General features: G+C 46.6%; 1 protein-coding gene across 1 annotated transcript in view; it reads right to left on the bottom strand.

The window, feature by feature from the left end:
- si:dkeyp-72e1.9 (syntaxin-binding protein 4) overlaps positions 1-26880 on the bottom strand; it is a 155762-nt gene that overhangs the window by 20516 nt on the left and 108366 nt on the right. Inside the window, exons 9-13 of the mRNA XM_065016601.1 lie at positions 22828-22934; positions 19876-20017; positions 18775-18847; positions 11827-11921; positions 1904-2000 (exon numbers count right to left, since the gene is read on the bottom strand). Of these exons, the coding sequence (XP_064872673.1) occupies positions 1904-2000; positions 11827-11921; positions 18775-18847; positions 19876-20017; positions 22828-22934 (514 nt within the window). The remainder of the gene's footprint in view (positions 1-1903; positions 2001-11826; positions 11922-18774; positions 18848-19875; positions 20018-22827; positions 22935-26880) is intronic.

Below are 26880 nucleotides of genomic sequence, written 5' to 3'. Positions count from 1 at the left end.
ACGACTGATTGTTGTCCTATGGAGAGAGTCTCCCACCTCAGCTGTAGATCTCTGCAGTTCATCCAGAGTGATCATGGGCCTCTTGGCTGCATCTCTGATCAGTCTTCTCCTTGTATGAGCTGAAAGTTTAGAGGGACGGCCAGGTCTTGGTAGATTTGCAGTGGTCTGATACTCCTTCCATTTCAATATTATCGCTTGCACAGTGCTCCTTGGGATGTTTAAAGCTTGGGAAATCTTTTTGTATCCAAATCCGGCTTTAAACTTCTTCACAACAGTATCTCGTACCTGCCTGGTGTGTTCCTTGTTCTTCATGATGCTTTCTGCGCTTTTAACGGACCTCTGAGACTATCACAGTGCAGGTGCATTTATACGGAGACTTGATTACACACAGGTGGATTGTATTTATCATCATTAGTCATTTAGGTCAACATTGGATCATTCAGAGATCCTCACTGAACTTCTGGAGAGAGTTTGCTGCACTGAAAGTAAAGGGGCTGAATAATTTTGCACGCCCAATTTTTCAGTTTTTGATTTGTTAAAAAAGTTTGAAATATCCAATAAATGTCGTTCCACTTCATGATTGTGTCCCACTTGTTGTTGATTCTTCACAAAAAAATACAGTTTTATATCTTTATGTTTGAAGCCTGAAATGTGGCAAAAGGTCGCAAAGTTCAAGGGGGCCGAATACTTTCGCAAGGCACTGTATGTGGCAGGGACTCCAGACAATTAGGGATTACAGAGGGAAAACCAGCCACGTCGCCAACACCGACATCTTGCTCCCGGGCAAGCTGAACACCTTCTCTGCCAGGTCTGAGGATACCACAGCACCACCGACATCTTGCTCCCAGGCAAGCTGAACACCTTCTCTGCCAGCTCTGAGTATAACACAGCACCACCGACATCTTGCTCCCGGGCAAGCTGAACACCTTCTCTGCCAGGTCTGAGGATACCACAGCACCACCGACATCTTGCTCCCAGGCAAGCTGAACACCTTCTCTGCCAGGTCTGAGGATACCACAGCACCACCGACACAGGCCGCTCCCGAGGATTCTGGGCTCTCGTTCTCCGTGGCCGAAGTGGGTAAAGATGTTTAAGCGTGTTAACCCTCGCAGGGCTCCCGTCCCAGACGGTCCTCAGAACATGCACAGACCAGTTGGCTGGAGTGTTTACAGACATATTAAATCTCTCCCTATCCCAGTCTGCTGTCCCCACTTGCTTCAAGATGTCCACCATTGTTCCTGTACTCAAGAAGTCAGTGGTAGCTATGGTGACAGTAGGTTTGTGGTAGCTATGGTGACAGTAGGTTTGTGGAAGCTATGGTGACAGTAGGTGTGTGGTAGCTATGGTGACAGTAGGTGTGTGGTAGCTATGGTGACAGTAGGTGTGTGGTAGCTATGGTAAGAGTAGGTGTGTGGTAGCTATGGAGACACTAGGTGTGTGGTAGCTATGGTGACAGTAGGTGTGTGGTAGCTATGGAGACAGTGGGTGTGTGGTATCTATGGAGACACTAGGTATGTGGTAGCTATAGAGACACTAGGTGTGTGGTAGCTATAGAGACACTAGGTGTGTGGTAGCTATAGAGACACTAGGTGTGTGGTAGCTATGGAGACACTAGGTGTGTGGTAGCTATAGAGACACTAGGTGTGTGGTAGCTATAGAGACACTAGGTGTGTGGTAGCTATGGAGACACTAGGTGTGTGGTAGCTATAGAGACACTAGGTGTGTGGTAGCTATAGAGACACTAGGTGTGTGGTAGCTATGGAGACACTAGGTGTGTGGTAGCTATGGAGACACTAGGTGTGTGGTAACTATAGAGACACTACGTGTGTGGTAGCTATAGAGACACTAGGTGTGTGGTAGCTATAGAGACAGTAGGTGTGTGGTAGCTACAGAGACAGTATACCTCCGTAGGACACGGTTCCCTGTGGGTCAGCGATAAGACTTTGTCTCAGCTTCCTCCTCTTCTCCTCCGTCACGTCCAGACCCAGGTACGACAACGCCTGGGGTGGGTTGGGGAGAGAGAGGGGCAAGAGAGAGAGAGAGGGGGGATATAGAGAGGGGAGAGGGGGGGAAGAGAGGAGGAAAGAGAGGGGGAGCGAGACAGAGGAGAGAAAGCGTTAAGAAGAATTTAAATCTCACATTATGGTAAATCCCTGCTCACTGAGGACATGGCGTATGAGAGACAGTACATCTTGTCACGGTATTACAAAATAAAACCCTCTTCTGTGTGGTTGAAGACCCAAATCCTGCAGGGGGCAGCACAACAGCAGTATTACACCACAAATCTCTCTCTCTCTCTCTCTCTCTCTCTCTCTCTCTCTCTCTCTCTCTCTCTCTCTCTCTCTCTCTCTCTCTCTCTCTCTCTCTCTCTCTCTCTCTCTCTCTCTCTCTCTCTCTCTCTCTCTCTCTCTCTCTCTCTCTCTCTCTCTCTCTCTCTGTCTCTCTCTCTCTCTCTCTCTCTCTCTCTGTCTCTCTCTCTCTCTCTCTCTCTCTCTCTCTCTCTCTCTCTCTCTCTCTCTCTCTCTCTCTCTCTCTCTCTCTCTCTCAAACATATCATATTATATTCTGTTGATTTATATATTCTGTTGTTCAATCATTTGTAAAGTATATACTGTCTTCATGAGAGAGATCATAGTATAAAGTGTCTGTATGCTATTCAACCCAAACTAACCCTGTCTCTGTCTCTGTCACCACAGTTAACCAGTACAGTAAAGCTGTAGGGCATTGTGTCTGTGTTATTCAACCCAAACTAACCCTGTCTCTGTCACCACAGTTAACCAGTACAGTAAAGCTGTAGGGCATTGTGTCTGTGTGCAACGTTAAAGTGCTCCCTCCGGCAACGCAACCCTGTACCAGGCAGGAACCAGAGCCAGGGAGCAGGGACTAGAGCCAGGGAGCAGGGACTAGAGCCAGGGAGCAGAGACTAGAGCCAGGGAGCAGGGACTAGAGCCAGGGAGCAGAGACTAGAGCCAGGGAGCAGGGACTAGAGCCAGGGAGCAGGGACTAGAGCCAGGGAGCAGGGACTAGAGCCAGGGAGCAGGAACCAGAGCCAGGGAGCAGGGACTAGAGCCAGGGAGCAGGAACCAGAGCCAGGGAGCAGGGACTAGAGCCAGGGAGCAGGGACTAGAGCCAGGGAGCAGGGACTAGAGCCAGGTAGCAGGGACTAGAGCCAGGGAGCAGGAACCAGAGCCAGGGAGCAGGGACTAGAGCCAGGGAGCAGGAACCAGAGCCAGGGAGCAGGGACTAGAGCCAGGGAGCAGAGACTAGAGCCAGGGAGCAGGGACTAGAGCCATGGGAGCAGGGACTAGAGCCAGGGAGCAGGGACTAGAGCCAGGGAGCAGGGACTAGAGCCAGGGAGCAGGGACTAGAGCCAGGGAGCAGGGACTAGGAGAGCAGGGACTAGAGCCAGGGAGGGACTAGAGCCAGGGAGCAGAGACTAGAGCCAGGGAGCAGGGACTAGAGCCAGGGAGCAGGGACTAGAGCCAGGGAGCAGGGACTAGAGCCAGGTAGCAGGGACTAGAGCCAGGGAGCAGGAACCAGAGCCAGGGAGCAGGGACTAGAGCCAGGGAGCAGGAACCAGAGCCAGGGAGCAGGGACTAGAGAGCAGAGACTAGAGCCAGGGAGCAGAGACTAGAGCCATGGGAGCAGGGACTAGAGCCAGGGAGCAGGGACTAGAGCCAGGGAGCAGGGACTAGAGCCAGGGAGCAGGGACTAGAGCCAGGGAGCAGGGACTAGAGCCAGGGAGCAGGGACTAGAGCCATGGGAGCAGGGACTAGAGCCATGGGAGCAGGGACTAGAGCCAGGGAGCAGGGACTAGAGCCAGGGAGCAGGGACTAGAGCCAGGGAGCAGGGACTAGAGCCAGGGAGCAGGGACTAGAGCCAGGGAGCAGGGACTAGAGCCAGGGAGCAGGGACTAGAGCCACAGCCAGGGCCTAATCCCATTAATGAGACTGTGCTAGATTAGGGTCAGTCACAGACTGAGTGAGATTAAGATTAGATTAAAATCACTGCTAAACAACTGCAGAGGACGTCGTGACAAAACTACCGGCACGAAGAGATACAGGAGGAGTATATGGTGGTGGAATGGAGAGAGATACAGGGGGGGTATATGGTGGTGGAATGGAGAGAGATACAGGGGGAGTATATGGAGGTAGAATGGAGAGAGATACAGGGGGAGTATATGGTGGTGGAATGGAGAGAGATACAGGGGGAGTATATGGTGGTGGAATGGAGAGAGATACAGGGGGAGTATATGGTGGTGGAATGGAGAGAGATACAGGGGGAGTATATGGTGGTGGAATGGAGAGAGATACAGGGGAGTATATGGTGGTGGAATGGAGAGAGATACAGGGGAGTATATGGTGGTGGAATGGAGAGAGATACAGGGGAGTATATGGTGGTGGAATGGAGAGAGATACAGGGGAGTATATGGTGGTGGAATGGAGAGAGAGAGATACAGGGGGAGTATATGGTGGTAGAATGGAGAGAGAGAGATACAGGGGGAGTATATGGTGGTGGAATGTAGAGAGAGAGATACAGGGGGAGTATATGGTGGTAGAATGGAGAGAGATACAGGGGGAGTATATGGTGGTGGAATGAAGAGAGAGAGATACAGGGGGAGTATATGGTGGTGGAATGGAGAGAGAGAGATACAGGGGGAGTATATGGTGGTGGAATGGAGAGAGATACAGGGGGAGTATATGGTGGTGGAATGGAGAGAGAGAGATACAGGGGGAGTATATGGTGGTAGAATGGAGAGAGATACAGGGGAGTATATGGTGGTGGAATGGAGAGAGATACAGGGGAGTATATGGTGGTGGAATGGAGAGAGATACAGGGGGAGTATATGGTGGTAGAATGGAGAGAGATACAGGGGAGTATATGGTGGTGGAATGGAGAGAGATACAGGGGGAGTATATGGTGGTGGAATGGAGAGAGATACAGGGGAGTATATGGTGGTGGAATGGAGAGAGAGAGATACAGGGGAGTATATGGTGGTGGAATGGAGAGAGATACAGGGGGAGTATATGGTGGTAGAATGGAGAGAGATACAGGGGGAGTATATGGTGGTAGAATGGAGAGAGATACAGGGGGAGTATATGGTGGTGGAATGGAGAGAGATACAGGGGGAGTATATGGTGGTAGAATGGAGAGAGATACAGGGGGAGTATATGGTGGTGGAATGGAGAGAGAGAGATACAGGGGGAGTATATGGTGGTGGAATGGAGAGAGAGAGATACAGGGGGAGTATATGGTGGTGGAATGGAGAGAGATACAGGGGAGTATATGGTGGTGGAATGGAGAGAGAGAGATACAGGGGGAGTATATGGTGGTGGAATGGAGAGAGAGAGATACAGGAGGAGTATATGGTGGTGGAATGGAGAGAGATACAGGAGGAGTATATGGTGGTGGAATGGAGAGAGAGAGATACAGGAGGAGTATATGGTGGTGGAATGGAGAGAGATACAGGAGGAGTATATGGTGGTGGAATGGAGAGAGAGAGATACAGGGGGAGTATATGGTGGTGGAATGGAGAGAGAGAGATACAGGGGGAGTATATGGTGGTGGAATGGAGAGAGATACAGGGGGAGTATATGGTGGTGGAATGGAGAGAGATACAGGGGAGTATATGGTGGTGGAATGGAGAGAGATACAGGGGAGTATATGGTGGTGGAATGGAGAGAGATACAGGGGAGTATATGGTGGTGGAATGGAGAGAGATACAGGGGGAGTATATGGTGGTGGAATGGAGAGAGATACAGGGGAGTATATGGTGGTTGAATGGAGAGAGATACAGGGGAGTATATGGTGGTGGAATGGAGAGAGATACAGGGGAGTATATGGTGGTGGAATGGAGAGAGAGAGATACAGGGGGAGTATATGGTGGTAGAATGGAGAGAGATACAGGGGGAGTATATGGTGGTGGAATGGAGAGAGAGAGATACAGGGGGAGTATATGGTGGTAGAATGGAGAGAGATACAGGGGGAGTATATGGTGGTGGAATGGAGAGAGATACAGGGGGAGTATATGGTGGTGGAATGGAGAGAGATACAGGGGAGTATATGGTGGTGGAATGGAGAGAGATACAGGGGAGTATATGGTGGTGGAATGGAGAGAGATACAGGGGAGTATATGGTGGTGGAATGGAGAGAGAGAGAGATACAGGGGGAGTATATGGTGGTGGAATGGAGAGAGAGAGATACAGGGGGAGTATATGGTGGTGGAATGGAGAGAGAGAGATACAGGGGAGTATATGGTGGTGGAATGGAGAGAGATACATGGGGAGTATATGGTGGTGGAATGAGAGAGAGAGATACAGGGGAGTATATGGTGGTGGAATGGAGAGAGATACAGGGGAGTATATGGTGGTAGAATGGAGAGAGATACAGGGGAGTATATGGTGGTAGAATGGAGAGAGAGATACAGGGGGAGTATATGGTGGTAGAATGGAGAGAGAGAGATACAGGGGGAGTATATGGTGGTGGAATGGAGAGAGATACAGGGGGAGTATATGGTGGTGGAATGGAGAGAGAGAGATACAGGGGAGTATATGGTGGTAGAATGGAGAGAGATACAGGGGGAGTATATGGTGGTGGAATGGAGAGAGATACAGGGGGAGTATATGGTGGTAGAATGGAGAGAGATACAGGGGGAGTATATGGTGGTGGAATGGAGAGAGATACAGGGGGAGTATATGGTGGTGGAATGGAGAGAGATACAGGGGGAGTATATGGTGGTGGAATGGAGAGAGATACAGGGGGAGTATATGGTGGTGGAATGGAGAGAGAGAGATACAGGGGAGTATATGGTGGTGGAATGGAGAGAGATACAGGGGAGTATATGGTGGTGGAATGGAGAGAGATACAGGAGGAGTATATGGTGGTGGAATGGAGAGAGAGAGATACAGGAGGAGTATATGGTGGTGGAATGGAGAGAGATACAGGAGGAGTATATGGTGGTGGAATGGAGAGAGAGAGATACAGGGGGAGTATATGGTGGTAGAATGGAGAGAGAGAGATACAGGGGGAGTATATGGTGGTGGAATGGAGAGAGATACAGGGGGAGTATATGGTGGTGGAATGGAGAGAGATACAGGGGGAGTATATGGTGGTGGAATGGAGAGAGATACAGGGGGAGTATATGGTGGTGGAATGGAGAGAGATACAGGGGGAGTATATGGTGGTGGAATGGAGAGAGAGAGATACAGGGGGAGTATATGGTGGTAGAATGGAGAGAGATACAGGGGGAGTATATGGTGGTGGAATGGAGAGAGATACAGGGGGAGTATATGGTGGTAGAATGGAGAGAGATACAGGGGGAGTATATGGTGGTAGAATGGAGAGAGAGATATACAGGGGGAGTATATGGTGGTGGAATGGAGAGAGAGAGATACAGGGGAGTATATGGTGGTGGAATGGAGAGAGATACAGGGGGAGTATATGGTGGTGGAATGGAGAGAGAGAGATACAGGGGGAGTATATGGTGGTGGAATGAAGAGAGATACAGGGGGTGTATATGGTGGTAGAATGGAGAGAGAGATATACAGGGGGAGTATATGGTGGTGGAATGGAGAGAGATACAGGGGGAGTATATGGAGGTGGAATGGAGAGAGAGAGATACAGGGGGAGTATATGGTGGTGGAATGGAGAGAGATACAGGGGGAGTATATGGTGGTAGAATGGAGAGAGATACAGGGGGAGTATATGGTGGTGGAATGGAGAGAGATACAGGGGGAGTATATGGTGGTGGAATGGAGAGAGATACAGGGGGAGTATATGGTGGTAGAATGGAGAGAGATACAGGGGAGTATATGGTGGTAGAATGGAGAGAGATAGATAGGGGGAGTATATGGTGGTGGAATGGAGAGAGATACAGGGGGAGTATATGGTGGTGGAATGGAGAGAGAGATACAGGGGGAGTATATGGTGGTGGAATGGAGAGAGAGAGATACAGGGGAGTATATGGTGGTAGAATGGAGAGAGATACAGGGGAGTATATGGTGGTGGAATGGAGAGATACAGGGGGAGTATATGGTGGTAGAATGGAGAGAGATACAGGGGGAGTATATGGTGGTAGAATGGAGAGAGAGATATACAGGGGGAGTATATGGTGGTGGAATGGAGAGAGAGAGATACAGGGGGAGTATATGGTGGTGGAATGGAGAGAGATACAGGGGGAGTATATGGTGGTGGAATGGAGAGAGAGAGATACAGGGGGAGTATATGGTGGTGGAATGAAGAGAGATACAGGGGGTGTATATGGTGGTAGAATGGAGAGAGAGATATACAGGGGGAGTATATATGGTGGAATGGAGAGAGATACAGGGGGAGTATATGGAGGTGGAATGGAGAGAGAGAGATACAGGGGGTATATGGTGGTGGAATGGAGAGAGATACAGGGGGAGTATATGGTGGTAGAATGGAGAGAGATACAGGGGGAGTATATGGTGGTGGAATGGAGAGAGATACAGGGGGAGTATATGGTGGTGGAATGGAGAGAGATACAGGGGGAGTATATGGTGGTAGAATGGAGAGAGAGATACAGGGGGAGTATATGGTGGTAGAATGGAGAGAGAGAGATACAGGGGGAGTATATGGTGGTGGAATGGAGAGAGAGAGAGAGAGAAAAAGAGAGAAAAAGGGAGCAAGCGATAGATAGATAGATAGATAGATAGATAGATAGATAGATAGATAGATAGATAGATAGATAGATAGATAGATAGATAGATAGATAGATAGATAGATAGATAGATAGATTACAGCTATATGACATAGCCAGATCAGGGCCGAACATAAAGACAAATCAGACTATTCTATTCTGATCTTCTGAAATAGACTACATTCTCTTCATATCATGGTTCTTTAGACCTGTCTAAAATAAATAATGGATTTATTGTGAAGGTGTAGACTATATTACATGGATTTATTGTGAAAGTGTAGGCTATATTACATGGATTTATTGTGAAGGTGTTGGCTATATTACAAGGATTTATTGTGAAGGTGTAGACTATATTACAAGGATTTATTTTGAAGGTGTAGACTATATTACAAGGATTTATTGTGAAGGTGTAGGCTATATTACATGGATTTATTGTGAAGGTGTAGGCTATATTACATGGATTTATTGTGAAGGTGTAGACTATATTACAAGGATTTATTGTGAAGGTGTAGGCTATATTACATGGATTTATTGTGAAGGTGTAGGCTATATTACATGGATTTATTGTGAAGGTGTAGGCTATATTACATGGATTTATTGTGAAGGTGTAGACTATATTACAAGGATTTATTGTGAAGGTGTAGGCTATATTACAAGGATTTATTGTGAAGGTGTAGGCTATATTACAAGGATTTATTGTGAAAGTGTAGGCTATATTACATGGATTTATTGTGAAGGTGTAGCTATATTACATGGATTTATTGTAACAGATCCACAAAGAATTCGAAAACAAACCCAATTTTGATGAACTCCCATATCTATTGGGTGAAATACCAGTGTGCATCACAGCAGCAAGATTTGTGACCAGTTGCCACCAGAAAAGGACAACCAGTGAAGAACAAACACCATTGAAAATAAACCCATATTTATGTTCCCTTTTGTAACTACTTGCACATTGTTACAGCACTGTATATATACATAATGACATTTGAAAACTTTTGTGAGTGGTATGTTTACTGAAAGAGCGAGAGAGAGAGAGTGAGGGAGAGAGAGAGAGAGAGAGAGAGAGAGAGAGAGAGAGAGAGAGAGAGAAAAAAGAGAGATAGTGAGGGAGAGAGAGAGAGAGAAAAAGAGAGAGAGTGAGGGAAAGAAAGAGAGAGAGAGAGAGAAAGAGAGTGAGAGAGACAGAGAGAGAGAGAGAGAAAGAGAGAGAGAAAAGAGAGAGAGAAAGAGAGAGAGAGAGAAAAGAGAGAAGAGAGAGAGAAGAGAGAGAAAGAGTGAGAGAAAGGGGGAGAGAGGGAGAGAGATAGAAAGAAAGAGAGGGAAAAGAGAGAAAGAGAGAGAGAGAAAGAGAGAGAGGAAAGAGAGAGAGAGAAAAGAGAGAGAGAAAGAGAGAGAGAGAGAAAGAGCGAGAGAGAAAGAGAGAGACAGAGAAAAGAGGGAGAGAGAGAGAAAAGAGAGAGAGAGAGAGAGAGAGAGAAAAGAGAGCGCAAAAGCGAGAGAGAAGAAAGAATAAAGAGAGGGATGGGAGGATGGGGAATATAGAGAGAGATGGGAGGATGGGGAATAGAGAGAGAGATGGGAGGATGGGGAATAGAGAGAGAGATGGGAGGATGGGGAATAGAGAGAGAGATGGGAGGATGGGGAATAGAGAGAGAGATGGGAGGACGAGGAACAACGAGAGAGATGGGAGGATGGGGAATAGAGAGAGAGATGGGAGGACGGGGAATAGAGAGAGAGATGGGAGAATGGGGAACAGAGAGAGAGATGGGAGGATGGCGAATAGAGAGAGAGATGGGAGGATGGGGAACAGAGAGAGAGATGGGAGGATGGCGAATAGAGAGAGAGATGGGAGGATGGGGAATAGAGAGAGAAATGGGAGGATGTGGAACAGAGAGAGAGATGGGAGGATGGGGAATATAGAGAGAGGGATGGGAGGATGGGGAATAGAGAGAGGGATGGGAGGATGGGGAATAGAGAGAGGGATGGGAGGATGGGGAACAGAGAGAGAGATGGGAGGATGGGGAACAGAGAGAGAGATGGGAGGATGGGGAACAGAGAGAGATGGGAGGATGGGGAATAGAGAGAGGGATGGGAGGATGGGGAATAGAGAGAGGGATGGGAGGATGGGGAACAGAGAGAGGGATGGGAGGATGGGGAACAGAGAGAGAGATGGGAGGATGGGGAACAGAGAGAGATGGGAGGATGGGGAATAGAGAGAGGGATGGGAGGATGGGGAATAGAGAGAGGGATGGGAGGATGGGGAACAGAGAGAGGGATGGGAGGATGGGGAACAGAGAGAGGGATGGGAGGATGGGGAATAGAGAGAGAGATGGGAGGATGGGGAATAGAGAGAGGGATGGGAGGATGGGGAATAGAGAGAGAGGGATGGGCGGATGGCGAATAGAGAGAGAAATGGGAGGACGGGGAATAGAGAGAGAAATGGGAGGACGGGGAACAACGAGAGAGATGGGAGGATGGGGAATAGAGAGAGAGGGATGGGCGGATGGCGAATAAAGAGAGAGAAATGGGAGGACGGGGAATAGAGAGAGAAATGGGAGGACGGGGAACAACGAGAGAGATGGGAGGATGGGGAATAGAGAGAGAGATGGGAGGATGGGGAATAGAGAGAGAGATGGGAGGATGGGGAATAGAGAGAGAAATGGGAGGATGTGGAACAGAGAGAGAGATGGGAGAATGGGGAATAGAGAGAGAGATGGGAGGATGGGGAACAGAGAGAGAGATGGGAGGATGGGGAATAGAGAGAGGGATGGGAGGATGGGGAATAGAGAGAGAGATGGGAGGATGGGGAACAGAGAGAGAGATGGGAGGATGGGGAATAGAGAGAGGGATGGGAGGATGGGGAACAGAGAGAGAGATGGGAGGATGGGGAACAGAGAGAGAGATGGGAGGATGGGGAATAGAGAGAGAGATGGGAGGATGGGGAATAGAGAGAGGGATGGGAGGATGGGGAATAGAGACAGGGATGGGAGGATGGGGAACAGAGAGAGGGATGGGAGGATGGGGAACAGAGAGAGAGATGGGAGGATGGGGAATAGAGAGAGGGATGGGAGGATGGGGAACAGAGAGAGAGATGGGAGGATGGGGAATAGAGAGAGGGATGGGAGACAGACTAACAGGCAGGCAGAGAGCAGAGGTGGACTCACCAGGTCCAGTTTGTCAGACTTGAGGCGTATGTGAGGGTCCAGGGTGATCTTGGGTTTGGCTGCAGACAACACTGTTCTCTGGGTGGAGGCCGAGCCTGCAAGGAGAGAGGACAGACAACTATAGTGTTAACAACACTGTTCTCTGGGTGGAGGCCGAGCCTGCAAGGAGAGGACAGACAACTATAGTGTTAACAACACTGTTCTCTGGGTGGGGGCCGAGCCTGCAAGGAGAGAGGACAGACAACTACAGTGTTAACAACACTGTTCTCTGGGTGGGGGCCGAGCCTGCAAGGAGAGAGCACAGACAACTATAGTGTTAACAACACTGTTCTCTGGGTGGGGGCCGAGCCTGCAAGGAGAGGACAGACAACTATAGTGTTAACAACACTGTTCTCTGGCTGGGGGCCGAGCCTGGAGGACTGGGGGCCGAGGACAGACAACTACAGTGTTAACAACACTGTTCTCTGGCTGGGGGCCGAGCCTGGAGGACTGGGGGCCGAGGACAGACAACTATAGTGTTAAAGTTTGTATAGGAGAGGCGGTATAAAACTCTGTCACCTCTGAGCAGAATATTGTCATGTTCTGTTCATTTCCAGATGATTCTACACTGACACACCACAGACACGGCTGCTTTCAGACAATGGGTGTTCTGGTGTTTCCTCTCACAGAGTATCTGTCAGTTATTAACTACTGTTAACGACCATAGTCTCAGAGGGAGGGAGGGAGGTTGAACGAGAGAGAGAAAGAGAAAGAGAGCAAGAGAGAGGGAGAGAGACAGGGACAGGGACACCGAGTGCTACTGTATTAATTTAATGGTTTGTCTGTCCCAGTTTGTGTGTGTGTATGTGTGTGTGTGTGTGTGTGTGTGTGTGTGTGCGTGCGTGCGTGCGTGCGTGCGTGCGTGTGTGTGGTGTGTGTTTGTGTGTGTGTGTGTGTGTGGTGTTATGTTAGAGTGACCCCCTGCTGCGGCTGATATTTTCTGATTGCTTTGCCTGCCTCATCCCTCCCTCATCCCTCCCTCATCCCTCCCTCCCTCCCTCTCTCCCTCATCCCTCCCTCCCTCCCCCCTCGTCGCTCTCTCGCTCTATCCCTCATCCCTCCCTCCCTCATCCCTCACTCGCTCTCTCTCCCCCTCTTCCCTCCCTTCTCCCTCTCCTCCCTCCATTTATCCCTTCCTCCCTCCCCTATCCAATGAGGGTATTTCACAACCTCCTGAGTGACAGGTGGGTTTCCATGACAATGGGGTGTGGGGGGGGGGGGAGTGAACAGCAGACCTGGTTTCAAACACAAATAAAGCAACACCTCACGGCACAACGCCTCTCCCCCATGTGACCTACTGGTTGTGTGTATGTACTGACACATGTAACTTCTAGATTAACACACACACTACATGTGAATGTTTTAAAATGGATGTAAATTGTAAAGTCATTTGTCTGTAATGTATTTTTGGTCATGTGTCTGACCCCTGACCCCAGACTAGCTGTTGCCACTGGCATCGGCTATTAGTAAATCTCATCTAAATAATGACGAGCCTACTCTGTTTCCTTTCACCTCCTTTTCCTCTCCTGTGTCCATCTCCTTTCCCTCTCCTGTGTCCATCTCCTTTCCCTCTCCTGTGTCCATCTCCTTTCCCTCTCCTGTGTTCACCTCCTTTCCCTCTCCTGTGTCCATCTCCTTTCCCTCTCCTGTGTCCATCTCCTTTCCCTCTCCTGTGTCCATCTCCTTTCCCTCTCCTGTGTCCATCTCCTTTCCCTCTCCTGTGTCCATCTCCTTTCCCTCTCCTGTGTCCATCTCCTTTCCCTCTCCTGTGTCCATCTCCTTTCCCTCTCCTGTGTCCATCTCCTTTCCCTCTCCTGTGTCCACCTCCTTTCTCTCTCCTGTGTTCACCTCCTTTCCCTCTCCTGTGTCCATCTCCTTTCCCTCTCCTGTGTCCATCTCCTTTCCCTCTCCTGTGTCCATCTCCTTTCCCTCTCCTGTGTCCACCTCCTTTCCCTCTCCTGTGTCCACCTCCTTTCCCTCTCCTGTGTCCCTCTCCTGTGTCCACCTCCTTTCCCTCTCCTGTGTCCCTCTCCTGTGTCCACCTCCTTTCCCTCTCCTGTGTCCCTCTCCTGTGTCCACCTCCTTTCCCTCTCCTGTGTCCACCTCCTTTCCCTCTCCTGTGTCCCTCTCCTGTGTCCCTCTCCTGTGTCCATCTCCTTTCCCTCTCCTGTGTCCACCTCCTTTCCCTCTCCTGTGTCCATCTCCTTTCCCTCTCCTGTGTCCATCTCCTTTCCCTCTCCTGTGTCCACCTCCTTTCCCGCTCCTGTGTCCATCTCCTTTCCCTCTCCTGTGTCCATCTCCTTTCCCTCTCCTGTGTCCACCTCCTTTCCTTCCCTTTTTCTCATTGTTTATTTATTTCTCTCCCTCATCCTCTCCTCTTCTTCTGTCCTTTTACTGAAACACGTCTCATCACAACAGGAGTGTTTCACTTTGACTTGATATAGCAGGTGGTAGCTGTATCAAACCAGGAGTATTACTGCAAACACTACACACACACACAACACACACACACACACACACACACACACACACACAAATCTGATGATGTTGGTGAAGTGATGTTGGATCGGTGATGTTGGATCGGTGATGTTGGATCAGTGATGTTGGATCAGTGATGTTGGATCGGTGATGTTGGATCAGTTATGTTGGATCAGTGATGTTGGATCAGTGATGTTGGATCGGTGATGTTGGATCAGTGATGTTGGATCAGTGATGTTGGATCGGTGATGTTGGATCGGTGATGTTGGATCGGTGATGTTGGATCAGTTATGTTGGATCAGTGATGTTGGATCAGTGATGTTGGATCTTGGATCAGTGATGTTGGATCAGTGATGTTGGATCAGTGATGTTAGATCAGTGATGTTAGATCAGTGATGTTGGATCAGTGATGTTGGATCAGTGATGTTGGATCAGTGATGTTGGATCAGTGATGTTAGATCAGTGATGTTGGATCAGTGATGTTAGATCAGTGATGTTGGATCCGTGATGTTGGATCAGTGATGTTGGATCAGTGATGTTGGATCAGTGATGTTGGATCGGTGATGTTGGATCGGTGATGTTGGATCAGTGATGTTGGATCGGTGATGTTGGATCAGTGATGTTGGATCGGTGATGTTGGATCAGTGATGTTGGATCAGTGATGTTGGATCTGATGATGTTGGATAAGTGATGTTGGATCAGTGATGTTGGATCAGTGATGTTGGATCAGTTAGTGCTTTAGCTTTGTGTCTGTCTGGGCAGCATGTCGACTGCTATAGATTGATTGGTTTGAAATGAATTGATGTGTACTTAGTTTCATTGTCTACTCTGAGACACCTGTCATCATTGACATCTGTCACCGCTGACAACAGCAGTCATCTCCAGCTTAGCCAATCGCATCGCTGGGATGGTGAGTGGTCATGATTACGAGAAAATAGGATTAGAGAAATGGTCACTGGTTGTCCTGACCCCTTGCATTGTGTGGGCTGCCTGGTGAAGGGAACAGTGGATGACTAGGTTGAGTCCCCAATGGCACTACTTTTGACCAAGGCCCATAGGAATCTGATGAAACATACACTCTTAGGAAACAGGGTTCCAAAGGGGTTCTTCGGCTGTCCCCATAGAAGAAACCTTTTTGGTTCCAGGTAGAACCCTTTTTGGTTCCAGGAAGAACACTTTTGGGTTCCATGTAGAACACTGTGGAATGGGTTCTACCTGGAACCAAAAAAGGGTTCTTCAAAGGGTTCTACTATGGGGACAACCGAAGAACCCTTTTAAGTTCTAGATAGCAAATGTTGTTTTCTGAGAGTGTAGTGCACTATGTAGGGAATAGCCTCCCCCTGTAGAAGGGTTCATACTAGAGGTCAGGACTCATTGTTTTCTGAGAGTGTAGTGCACTATGTAGGGAATAGCCTCCCCCTGTAGAAGGGTTCATACTAGAGGTCAGGACTCATTGTTTTCTGAGAGTGTAGTGCACTATGTAGGGAATAGCCTCCCCCTGTAGAAGGGTTCATACTAGAGGTCAGGACTCATTGTTTTCTGAGAGTGTAGTGCACTATGTAGGGAATAGCCTCCCCCTGTAGAAGGGTTCATACTAGAGGTCAGGACTCATTGTTTTCTGAGAGTGTAGTGCACTATGTAGGGAATAGCCTCTCCCTGTAGAAGGGTTCATACTAGAGGTCAGGACTCATTGTTTTCTGAGAGTGTAGTGCACTATGTAGGGAATAGCCTCCCCCTGTAGAAGGGTTCATACTAGAGGTCAGGACTCATTGTTTTCTGAGAGTGTAGTGCACTATGTAGGGAATAGCCTCCCCTGTAGAAGGGTTCATACTAGAGGTCAGGACTCATTGTTTTCTGAGAGTGTAGTGCACTATGTAGGGAATAGCCTCCCCTGTAGAAGGGTTCATACTAGAGTCAGGACTCATTGTTTTCTGAGAGTGTAGTGCACTATGTAGGGAATAGCCTCTCCCTGTAGAAGGGTTCATACTAGAGGTCAGGACTCATTGTTTTCTGAGAGTGTAGTGCACTATGTAGGGAATAGCCTCCCCCTGTAATAGCCTCCCCTGTAGAAGGGTTCATACTAGAGGTCAGGACTCATTGTTTTCTGAGAGTGTAGTGCACTATGTAGGGAATAGCCTCCCCCTGTAGAAGGGTTCATACTAGAGGTCAGGACTCATTGTTTTCTGAGAGTGTAGTGCACTATGTAGGGAATAGCCTCCCCCTGTAGAAGGGTTCATACTAGAGGTCGACCGACTCATCGGCATGGCCGATTAATTAGGGCCGATTTCAAGTTTTCATAACAATTATGGTCGATTACATTGCAATCCACGACCACCTGTTACACGAGTGCAGCAAGGAGCCAAGGTAAGTTGCTAGCTGGCATCTTAACATAATCACTAGTTAACTCCACATGGTTGATGATATTACTAGTTTATCTAGCTTGTCCTGCATTGCACCTAATCAATGCGGTGCCTGTTAATTTATCATCGAATCACAGCCTAAGGTGAAAGCACCAATTTGTAAGTCGCTCTGGATAAGAGCGTCTGCTAAATGACTTAAATGTAAATGTACTTCGCCAAACGGGGGATGATTTAACAAAAGCACATTCGTGAAAAAAGCACAATCTTTGCACAAATGTACATCAACATCAATGCCTTTCTTAAAATCAATACACAGAAGTATATATTTTTAAACCTGCATATAAAGTAAAAATAAATTAATGTTAGCAGGCAATATTAACTAGATAAATTGTGTCACTTCTCTTGCGTTCAGTGCAACAGAGTCCAGGGTATATGCAACAGTTTGGGCCGCCTGGCTCCTTGCGAACTGTGAACTAATTTGCCAGAATTGTACATAATTATGACATAACGTTGGTAGTTGTGCAATGTAACAGCAATATAGACTTAAGGATGCCACCCGTTTGATAAAATCTTTCACTGAAAGAATAAACGTTTTGTTTTCGAAATTATAGTTTCCAGATTTGACCATATTAATGACCTAAGGCTCGTATTTCTGTGTGTTTATTATATTATAATTAAGTCTATGATTTGATATTTGATAGAGCAGTCTGACTGAGTGGTGGTAGGCAGCAGCAGGCTCGTAAGCATTCATTCAAACTTTACTGCGTTTTCCAGCAGCTCTTCGCAATGCTTGACCCACAGAGGTGTTTACACAGACACAGACACACAGACACACACACACAGACCCCAATCTAGAGGAACATGAAAGCGTGTTGGTCTTTAATTTATATTGTGAATCTGTTAACCTGCTTTGACGTGTTAACACCTCTCCTACCCTCTAGGACACCCCGCTAAAAATCCTGACACACACACACACACACACACACACACACACACACACACACACACACACACACACACACACACACACACACACACACACACACACACACACACACACACACACACACACACACACACACACACACACACACACACACACACACACACACACACACCCACAGACACACCCACTGCGTTGCCAGCCACACTCTGATTAAATCCCAACTCCTTTTTAATCCCCAATCCCTGCTTTTCACCACCTTCATTTAGTGAGTGTTAAATAAACACAGTGTGTTTGTGTACGTGCCAGGTGAGACATGGGGGAGTCTGAGAATGACCGTTTTTCTAGAGGACATTGAAGGTTCTCTGACAGGCTTTTGTATAACTAGGTCATACAGAGGTGGGGGGTAAAAAGAGAGGAGGAAGGGAGAGAGAGAGAGAGAGAGAGAGAGAGAAGAGAGAGAGAGAGAGAGAGAGAGAGAGAGAGAGAGGTTAAGAGAGAGAGAGAGAGAGAGAGAAGAGAGGGAGAGGGGGAAAGGAGAGAGAGGGGGAGAGAGAGAGAGAGAGAGAGAGAGAGAGGGGTGAGAGAGAGAGAGAGAGAGAGAGAGAGAGAGAGAGAGAGAGAGAGAGAGAGAGAGAGAGAGAGAGAGAGAGGGAGAGGGAGAGGGAGAGAGGGAGTAAGGGGAGGGAAGAAGAGAGAGGAGTAAGGGAAAGGGAAGAAGAGAGAGGAGTAAGGGAAAGGGAAGAAGAGAGAGGAGTAAGGGGAAGGGAAGAAGAGAGAGGAGTAGGGGAAAGGGAAGAAGAGAGAGGAGTAAGGGGAGGGAAGAAGAGAGAGGAGTAGGGGAAAGGGAAGAAGAGAGAGGAGTAAGGGGAAGGGAAGAAGAGAGAGGAGTAAGGGGAGGGAAGAAGAGAGAGGAGTAAGGGGAGGGAAGAAGAGAGAGGAGTAAGGGGAGGGAAGAAGAGAGAGGAGTAAGGGGAAGGGAAGTAGAGAGAGGAGTAAGGGGAAGGGAAGAAGAGAGAGGAGTAAGGGGAAGGGAAGAAGAGAGAGGAGTAAGGGGAGGGAAGAAGAGAGAGGAGTAAGGGAAAGGGAAGAAAAAACATGATCTAAATAATTGATATTTAATAGTACCTGAAATGTGTATATCTGGAGGGCAGATGTCAGGGGAGGGAGAAGGCAGTGGGGCAGGTTCCCCTGTACGGATCTACACAGAGAAGAGGAGAGGAGGCTGTTGGAATTGTACAACAAATATTAACTTACTGAGCTACAAGAGCCCAAGTGCTAAACATCAGCCTTCATCAACATTACATCAGACTAGAGCAGAAACCTACAGACCTGTATCAACATTACATCAGACTAGAGCAGAAACCTGTATCAACATTACACCAGACTAGAGCAGAAACCTGTATCAACATTACATGAGACTAGAGCAGAAACCTACAGAACCTGTATCAACATGACATCAGACCAGAGCAGAAACCTGTATCAACATTACATCAGACTGGAGCAGAAACCTACAGACCTGAATAAACATTACATCAGACTAGAGCACAAACCTACAGACCTGTATCATCATTACATCAGACTAGAGCAGAAACCTACAGACCTGAATAAACATGACATCAGACTAGAGCAGAAAGCTACAGACCTGTATCAACATTACATCAGACTAGAGCAGAAACCTGTATCAACATTACATCAGACTAGAGCAGAAACCTGTATCAACATGACATCAGACTAGAGCAGAGACCTACAGACCTGTATCAACATTACATCAGACTAGAGCAGAAACCTGTATCAACATGACATCAGACTAGAGCAGAGACCTACAGACCTGTATCAACATTACATCAGACTAGAGCAGAAACCTACAGACCTGTATCAACATGACATCAGACTAGAGCAGAAACCTGTATCAACATTACACCAGCCTAGAGCAGAAACCTGTATCAACATGACATCAGACTAGAGCAGAAACCTGTATCAACATTACACCAGCCTAGAGCAGAAACCTGTATCAACATGACATCAGACTAGAGCAGAGACCTACAGATCTGAAATCTATCATTCATGCCCTGAACCAGCGGACAATCGGAGGACGTTATTAATTATTTGAAATGTTACTTTATTCAACAGGTATATGATTTAACTACATTTAAGATGTGAAGAGGAGGAATGCTAACCTCGGGTGATGGATACTACTGAGGAGGAGGAGGAGAGGAGAAGACTGACCTCTGGTGATCTGACGTGGACTTTTAAGCGTCCGGAGCTGTACCCGTTGCCAACGCCACGCTGGACACCGTTGTGTAAAGACGTGCTGTTGGGCAACGGACCTTTACCAGGGATGAAAGCAACCTCCACCACCGCCTCTTGACTGGTGGGATAGATAGAAGAACATAGAACTTAGCAGTAGAACTTTACAGGATAGATAGAAGGACATAGAACTTAGCAGTAGAACTTTACAGGATAGATAGAAGAACATAGAACTTAGCAGTAGAACTTTACAACTTTAGAAATACAGAACTATAAATTATAACTTTAGAAGTATAGAACTATAACTTTACAAATTTGTAAGTATAGAACTATAAAGTATAACTTTAGGAGTATAGAACTATAACTTTACAACTTTAGAAGTATAGAACTATAAAGTATAACTTTACAACTTTGTAAGTATAGAACTATAACTGTACAACTTTAGAAGTATAGAACTATAAAGTATAACTTTACAACTTCGGAAGTATAAAACTATAAAGTATAACTTTACAACTTCAGAAGTATAGAACTATAAAGTATAACTTTACAACTTTGTAAGTATAGAACTATAAAGTATAACTTTACAACTTTGTAAGTATAGAACTATAAAGTATAACTTTACAACTTTGGAAGTATAGAACTATAAAGTATAACTTTACAACTTTGGAAGTATAGAACTATAAAGTATAACTTTACAACTTCGGAAGTATAGAACTATAAAGTATAACTTTACAACTTCAGAAGTATAGAACTATAAAGTATAACTTTACAACTTCAGAAGTATAGAAGTATAAAGTATAACTCTACAACTTTGTAAGTATAGAACTATAAAGTATAACTTTACAACTTTGTAAGTATAGAACTATAAAGTATAACTTTACAACTTTGTAAGTATAGAACTATAAAGTATAACTCTACAACTTTGTAAGTATAGAACTATAAAGTATAACTTTACAACTTTGAAAGTATAGAACTATAAAGTATAACTTTACAACTTTGTAAGTATAGACCTATAAAGTATAACTTTACAATTTTGTAAGTATAGAACTATAAAGTATAACTTTACAACTTTGTAAGTATAGAACTATAAAGTATAACTTTACAACTTTGTAAGTATAGACCTATAAAGTATAACTTTACAACTTTGTAAGTATAGAACTATAAAGTATAACTTTACAACTTTGTAAGTATAGAACTATAAAGTATAACTTTACAACTTTGGAAAAAGTATAGAACTATAAAGTATAACTTTACAACTTTGTAAGTATAGAACTATAAAGTATAACTCTACAACTTTGTAAGTATAGAACTATAAAGTATAACTTTACAACTTTGTAAGTATAGAACTATAAAGTATAACTCTACAACTTTGTAAGTATAGAACTATAAAGTATAACTTTACAACTTTGTAAGTATAGAACTATAAAGTATAACTTTACAACTTTGGAAGTATAGAACTATAAAGTATAACTTTACAACTTCAGAAGTATAGAACTATAAAGTATAACTTTACAACTTTGGAAGTATAGAACTATAAAGTATAACTTTACAACTTCAGAAGTATAGAACTATAAAGTATAACTTTACAACTTTGTAAGTATAGAACTATAAAGTATAACTCTACAACTTTGTAAGTATAGAACTATAAAGTATAACTTTACAACTTTGTAAGTATAGAACTATAAAGTATAACTTTACAACTTTGTAAGTATAGAACTATAAAGTATAACTCTACAACTTTGTAAGTATAGAACTATAAAGTATAACTTTACAACTTTGTAAGTATAGAACTATAAAGTATAACTTTACAACTTTGTAAGTATAGAACTATAAAGTATAACTTTACAACTTTGTAAGTATAGGCCTATAAAGTATAACTTTACAACATTGTAAGTATAGAACTATAAAGTATAACTTTACAACTTTGGAAGTATAGAACTATAAAGTATAACTCTACAATTTCATATCTCACATATTATATCTCACATTATTACTTTTCATTTAATCTCCCACACAAACACTTCTGACCCCACACAATTCAACCCCAACCCCCACACCGTCTGGTATCTCACCTGAATTTGACCTTGGTGACCATGCTCTTAGCCTCCTCGTGGGTCACACCTATCAACCCCAACCCCCACACCGTCTGGTATCTCACCTGAATTTGACCTTGTTGACCATGCTCTTAGCCTCCTCGTGGGTCACACCTATCAACCCCAACCCCCACACCGTCTGGTATCTCACCTGAATTTGACCTTGTTGACCATGCTCTTAGCCTCCTCGTGGGTCACACCTATCAACCCCAACCCCCACACCGTCTGGTATCTCACCTGAATTTGACCTTGTTGACCATGCTCTTAGCCTCCTCGTGGGTCACACCTATCAACCCCAACCCCACACCGTCTGGTATCTCACCTGAATTTGACCTTGTTGACCATGCTCTTAGCCTCCTCGTGGGTCACACCTATCAACCCCAACCCCCACACCGTCTGGTATCTCACCTGAATTTGACCTTGTTGACCATGCTCTTAGCCTCCTCGTGGGTCACACCTATCAACCCCAACCCCCACACCGTCTGGTATCTCACCTGAATTTGACCTTGTTGACCATGCTCTTAGCCTCCTCGTGGGTCACACCTATCAACCCCAACCCCCACACCGCCTGGTATCTCACCTGAATTTGACCTTGTTGACCATGCTCTTAGCCTCCTCGTGGGTCACACCTATCAACCCCAACCCCCACACCGTCTGGTATCTCACCTGAATTTGACCTTGTTGACCATGCTCTTAGCCTCCTCGTGGGTCACACCTATCAACCCCAACCCCCACACCGTCTGGTATCTCACCTGAATTTGACCTTGTTGACCATGCTCTTAGCCTCCTCGTGGGTCACACCTATCAACCCCAACCCCCACACCGTCTGGTATCTCACCTGAATTTGACCTTGTTGACCATGCTCTTAGCCTCCTCGTGGGTCACACCTATCAAGGACTCCTTGTTGATGGCAATGAGCTGATCCCCTGGCCTCAGGCGCCCATCCTGCAAATGGGGGACAGCAGGAAATAGGAATTAGAGAAACGTCATTCTACATGCGGACATTTGTTTTTGACTTCACACACGTAAAAACAGACATTTAAACCTAATCAGGAGAACCTCCTCCTTTAAATAATTCAACAAAACTATACACAAGTGGTGCTTACCGTGTGTAACATACAGTCCATCAGTAGACTACAGTGTGTAACATACAGTCCATCAGTAGACTACAGTGTGTAACAGACAGTCCATCAGTAGACTACAGTGTGTAACAGACAGTCCATCAGTAGACTACAGTGTGTAACAGACAGTCCATCAGTAGACTACCGTGTGTAACATACAGTCCATCAGTAGACTACAGTGTGTAACAGACAGTCCATCAGTAGACTACAGTGTGTAACAGACAGTCCATCAGTAGACTACAGTGTGTAACATACAGTCCATCAGTAGACTACAGTGTGTAACATACAGTCCATCAGTAGACTACAGTGTGTAACATACAGTCCATCAGTAGACTACAGTGTGTAACATACAGTCCATCAGTAGACTACAGGGTGTCGCTCTGGATAAGAGCGTCTGCTAAATGACTTAAATGTAAATGTAAATGTAACATACAGTCCATCAGTAGACTACAGTGTGTAACATACAGTCCATCAGTAGACTACAGTGTGTAACAGACAGTCCATCAGTAGACTACAGTGTGTAACAGACAGTCCATCAGTAGACTACAGTGTGTAACAGACAGTCCATCAGTAGACTACCGTGTGTAACATACAGTCCATCAGTAGACTACAGTGTGTAACAGACAGTCCATCAGTAGACTACAGTGTGTAACAGACAGTCCATCAGTAGACTACCGTGTGTAACATACAGTCCATCAGTAGACTACAGTGTGTAACATACAGTCCATCAGTAGACTACAGTGTGTAACATACAGTCCATCAGTAGACTACAGTGTGTAACAGACAGTCCATCAGTAGACTACAGTGTGTAACAGACAGTCCATCAGTAGACTACAGTGTGTAACAGACAGTCCATCTGTAGACTACCGTTTGTAACATACAGTCCATCAGTAGACTACCGTGTGTAACAGACAGTCCATCAGTAGACTACCGTGTGTAACATACAGTCCATCAGTAGACTACAGTGTGTAACAGACAGTCCATCAGTAGACTACCGTGTGTAACAGACAGTCCATCAGTAGACTGCAGTGTGTAACAGACAGTCCATCAGTAGACTACAGTGTGTAACAGACAGTCCATCAGTAGACTACAGTGTGTAACAGACAGTCCATCAGTAGACTACAGTGTGTAACAGACAGTCCATCAATAGACTACAGTGTGTAACAGACAGGCCAGAGCAGACAGACAGAGCAGACAGACGGGTCAGAGCGGGCCAGACCAGAGCAGACAGACAGAGCAGACACACAGGCCAGACCAGAGCAGGCCAGACCAGACCAGAGCAGACAGACAGAGCAGACAGACAGGCCAGTCCAGAGCAGACAGACAGACAGACAGACCAGACAGACCAGAGCAGACAGACAGAGTAGACAGACAGGTCAGAGCAGACAGACAGGTCAGAGCAGACAGACAGAACAGACAGACAGGCCAGAGCAGACAGACAGAGCAGACAGACAGGTCAGAGCAGACAGACAGAGCAGACAGACAGACAGGCCAGACCAGAGCAGACAGACAGGCCAGAGCAGAGCAGACGATGCAGGTGTCCTGTTCTACATGATGCTGCATGTTGGCACAATGTGAGCAGAGGGCAGCCTTTCCAACAGCTAGAACGGCCAACACATCACATCAGCAGTAATATGAGAATTCTCTCTCCACTGTCATTAACCGTCAGGGACACCCCAGGAGGCAGGAGGGGGAGCGGTCTAATGGAATATAGAACCTTCTAGCATCCCAATGTCTAGGCTCTATGGAACCTTCTAGAATCACAACGTCCAGGTTCTATGCAACCTTCTAGAATCAGAATGTTTAGGTTCTATGAAACCTTCTAGAATCACAACAGTTGGGTTCTATGGAACCTACTAGAATCAGAACGTTTAGGTTCTATGGAACCTTCAAGAATCTGAATGTTTAGGTGCTATGGAACCTTCTAGAATCACAGCATCCAGGTTCTATGGAACCTTCTAGAATCAGAATGTTTAGGTTCTATGGAACCTTCTAGAATCAGAACATTTAGGTTCTATGGAGCCTTCTAGAATCAGAACCACAAGGATCGTGGAACCTTCTAGAATCAGAACACCCAGGTTGTATGGAACCTTTTGGAATCAGAATGTTTAGGTTCTATGGAACCTTCTAGAATCAGAACACCCAGGTTCTATGGAACCTTCTTGAATCTGAATGTTTAGGTGCTATGTAACCTTCTAGAATCACAACATACAGGTTCTATGGAACCTTCTAGAATCAGAACATTCAGGAAAACAACTGAAAAATCTATGTCAGAGCAGAGAGCCTCTGATCCTTCTACATCCCATTACATGGCTTTGGAAAATATACATGACACACAAGATTAAGAGACCAGCAGGACAGAGACAGGATTGGGATGAGGAGAGGGTGGGCTGTTTCCATACAAGAGAACATCTCTATGACTGTCATACCACCAACCAAGAGTTACACACACACACACACACACACACACACACACACACACACACACACACACACACACACACACCTGGTTTTACTGTAAGAGAGAACGCTCATCTGAGCTCCTCTCACATCGTGTACTGTAGGTCTTTAAAACGAGGCAGACATTGTGTTGGGGTTATTTTTTAAGGTGCTTAGACTGGAGATGATTCATTAGCTGAGGAAACGAGCTGCTGTATATTTGACTGTTTGACGACTAGGATTTGGTTCAACAGCCTCTTAGGAGTCACTACATTTAGCATCATGTATCCTGTTGTTTAACAGTATTTCACAAGGACACCGCTAACAGTAGCTAAGCCTCCCATTCTGGGGGAATGTTGACAGTTGAAAAGGGATTTTAGTTGCTGTACTTTCCCAGCAGCGGACCACCCTACATCCCACTGCTGGCTTGCCTCTGAAGCTAAGCAGGGTTGGTCCTGGATGGGAGACCAGATGCTGCTGGAAGTGGAGGACCACCCTACATCCCACTGCTGGCTTGCCTCTGAAGCTAAGCAGGGTTGGTCCTGGATGGGAGACCAGATGCTGCTGGAAGTGGAGGACCACCCTACATCCCACTGCTGGCTTGCCTCTGAAGCTAAGCAGGGTTGGTCCTGGATGGGAGACCAGATGCTGCTGGAAGTGGAGGACCAGGGTTGGGGGTACTGGAGGACCAGGGTTGGGGGTACTGGAGGACAAAGTTGGGCTGTTGTTGGTACTGGAGGACCAGGGTTGGGGGTACTGGAGAACCAGGGTTGGTGGTACTGGAGGACCAAATTTGGGCTGTTGGTGGTACTGGAGGACCAGGGTTGGGGGTACTGGAGGACCAGGGTTGGGGGTATTGGAGGACCAGGGTTGGGGGTACTGGAGGACCAGGGTTGGGGGTACTGGAGGACCAGGTTTGGGGGTACTGGGTGACCAGGGTTGGGGGTACTGGAGAACCAGGGTTGGTGGTACTGGAGGACCAGGGTTGGGGGTACTGGAGGACCAGGTTTGGTGGTACTGGAGGACCAGGGTTGGGGGTACTGGAGGACCAGGGTTGGGGGTACTGGAGGACCAGGGTTGGGGGTACTGGAAGACCAGGGTTGGGGGTACTGGAACACCAGGGTTGGGGGTACTGGAGGACCAGGGTTGGTGGTACTGGAGGACCAGGGTTGGGGGTATTGGAGGACCAGGGTTGGGGGTACTGGAAGACCAGGGCTGGGGGTACTGGAAGACCAGGGTTGGGGGTACTGGAGGACCAGGGTTGGTGGTACTGGAGGACCAGGGTTGGGGGTATTGGAGGACCAGGGTTGGGGGTACTGGAAGACCAGGGT

This window comes from Oncorhynchus nerka, unplaced genomic scaffold (assembly GCF_034236695.1).
Source record: "Oncorhynchus nerka isolate Pitt River unplaced genomic scaffold, Oner_Uvic_2.0 unplaced_scaffold_959, whole genome shotgun sequence".
In the NCBI taxonomy this organism is placed as follows: domain Eukaryota; kingdom Metazoa; phylum Chordata; class Actinopteri; order Salmoniformes; family Salmonidae; genus Oncorhynchus; species Oncorhynchus nerka.
The sequence above is the reverse complement of the archived record's forward strand: the minus strand, read 5'-3'. Positions and strand labels throughout refer to the sequence as shown.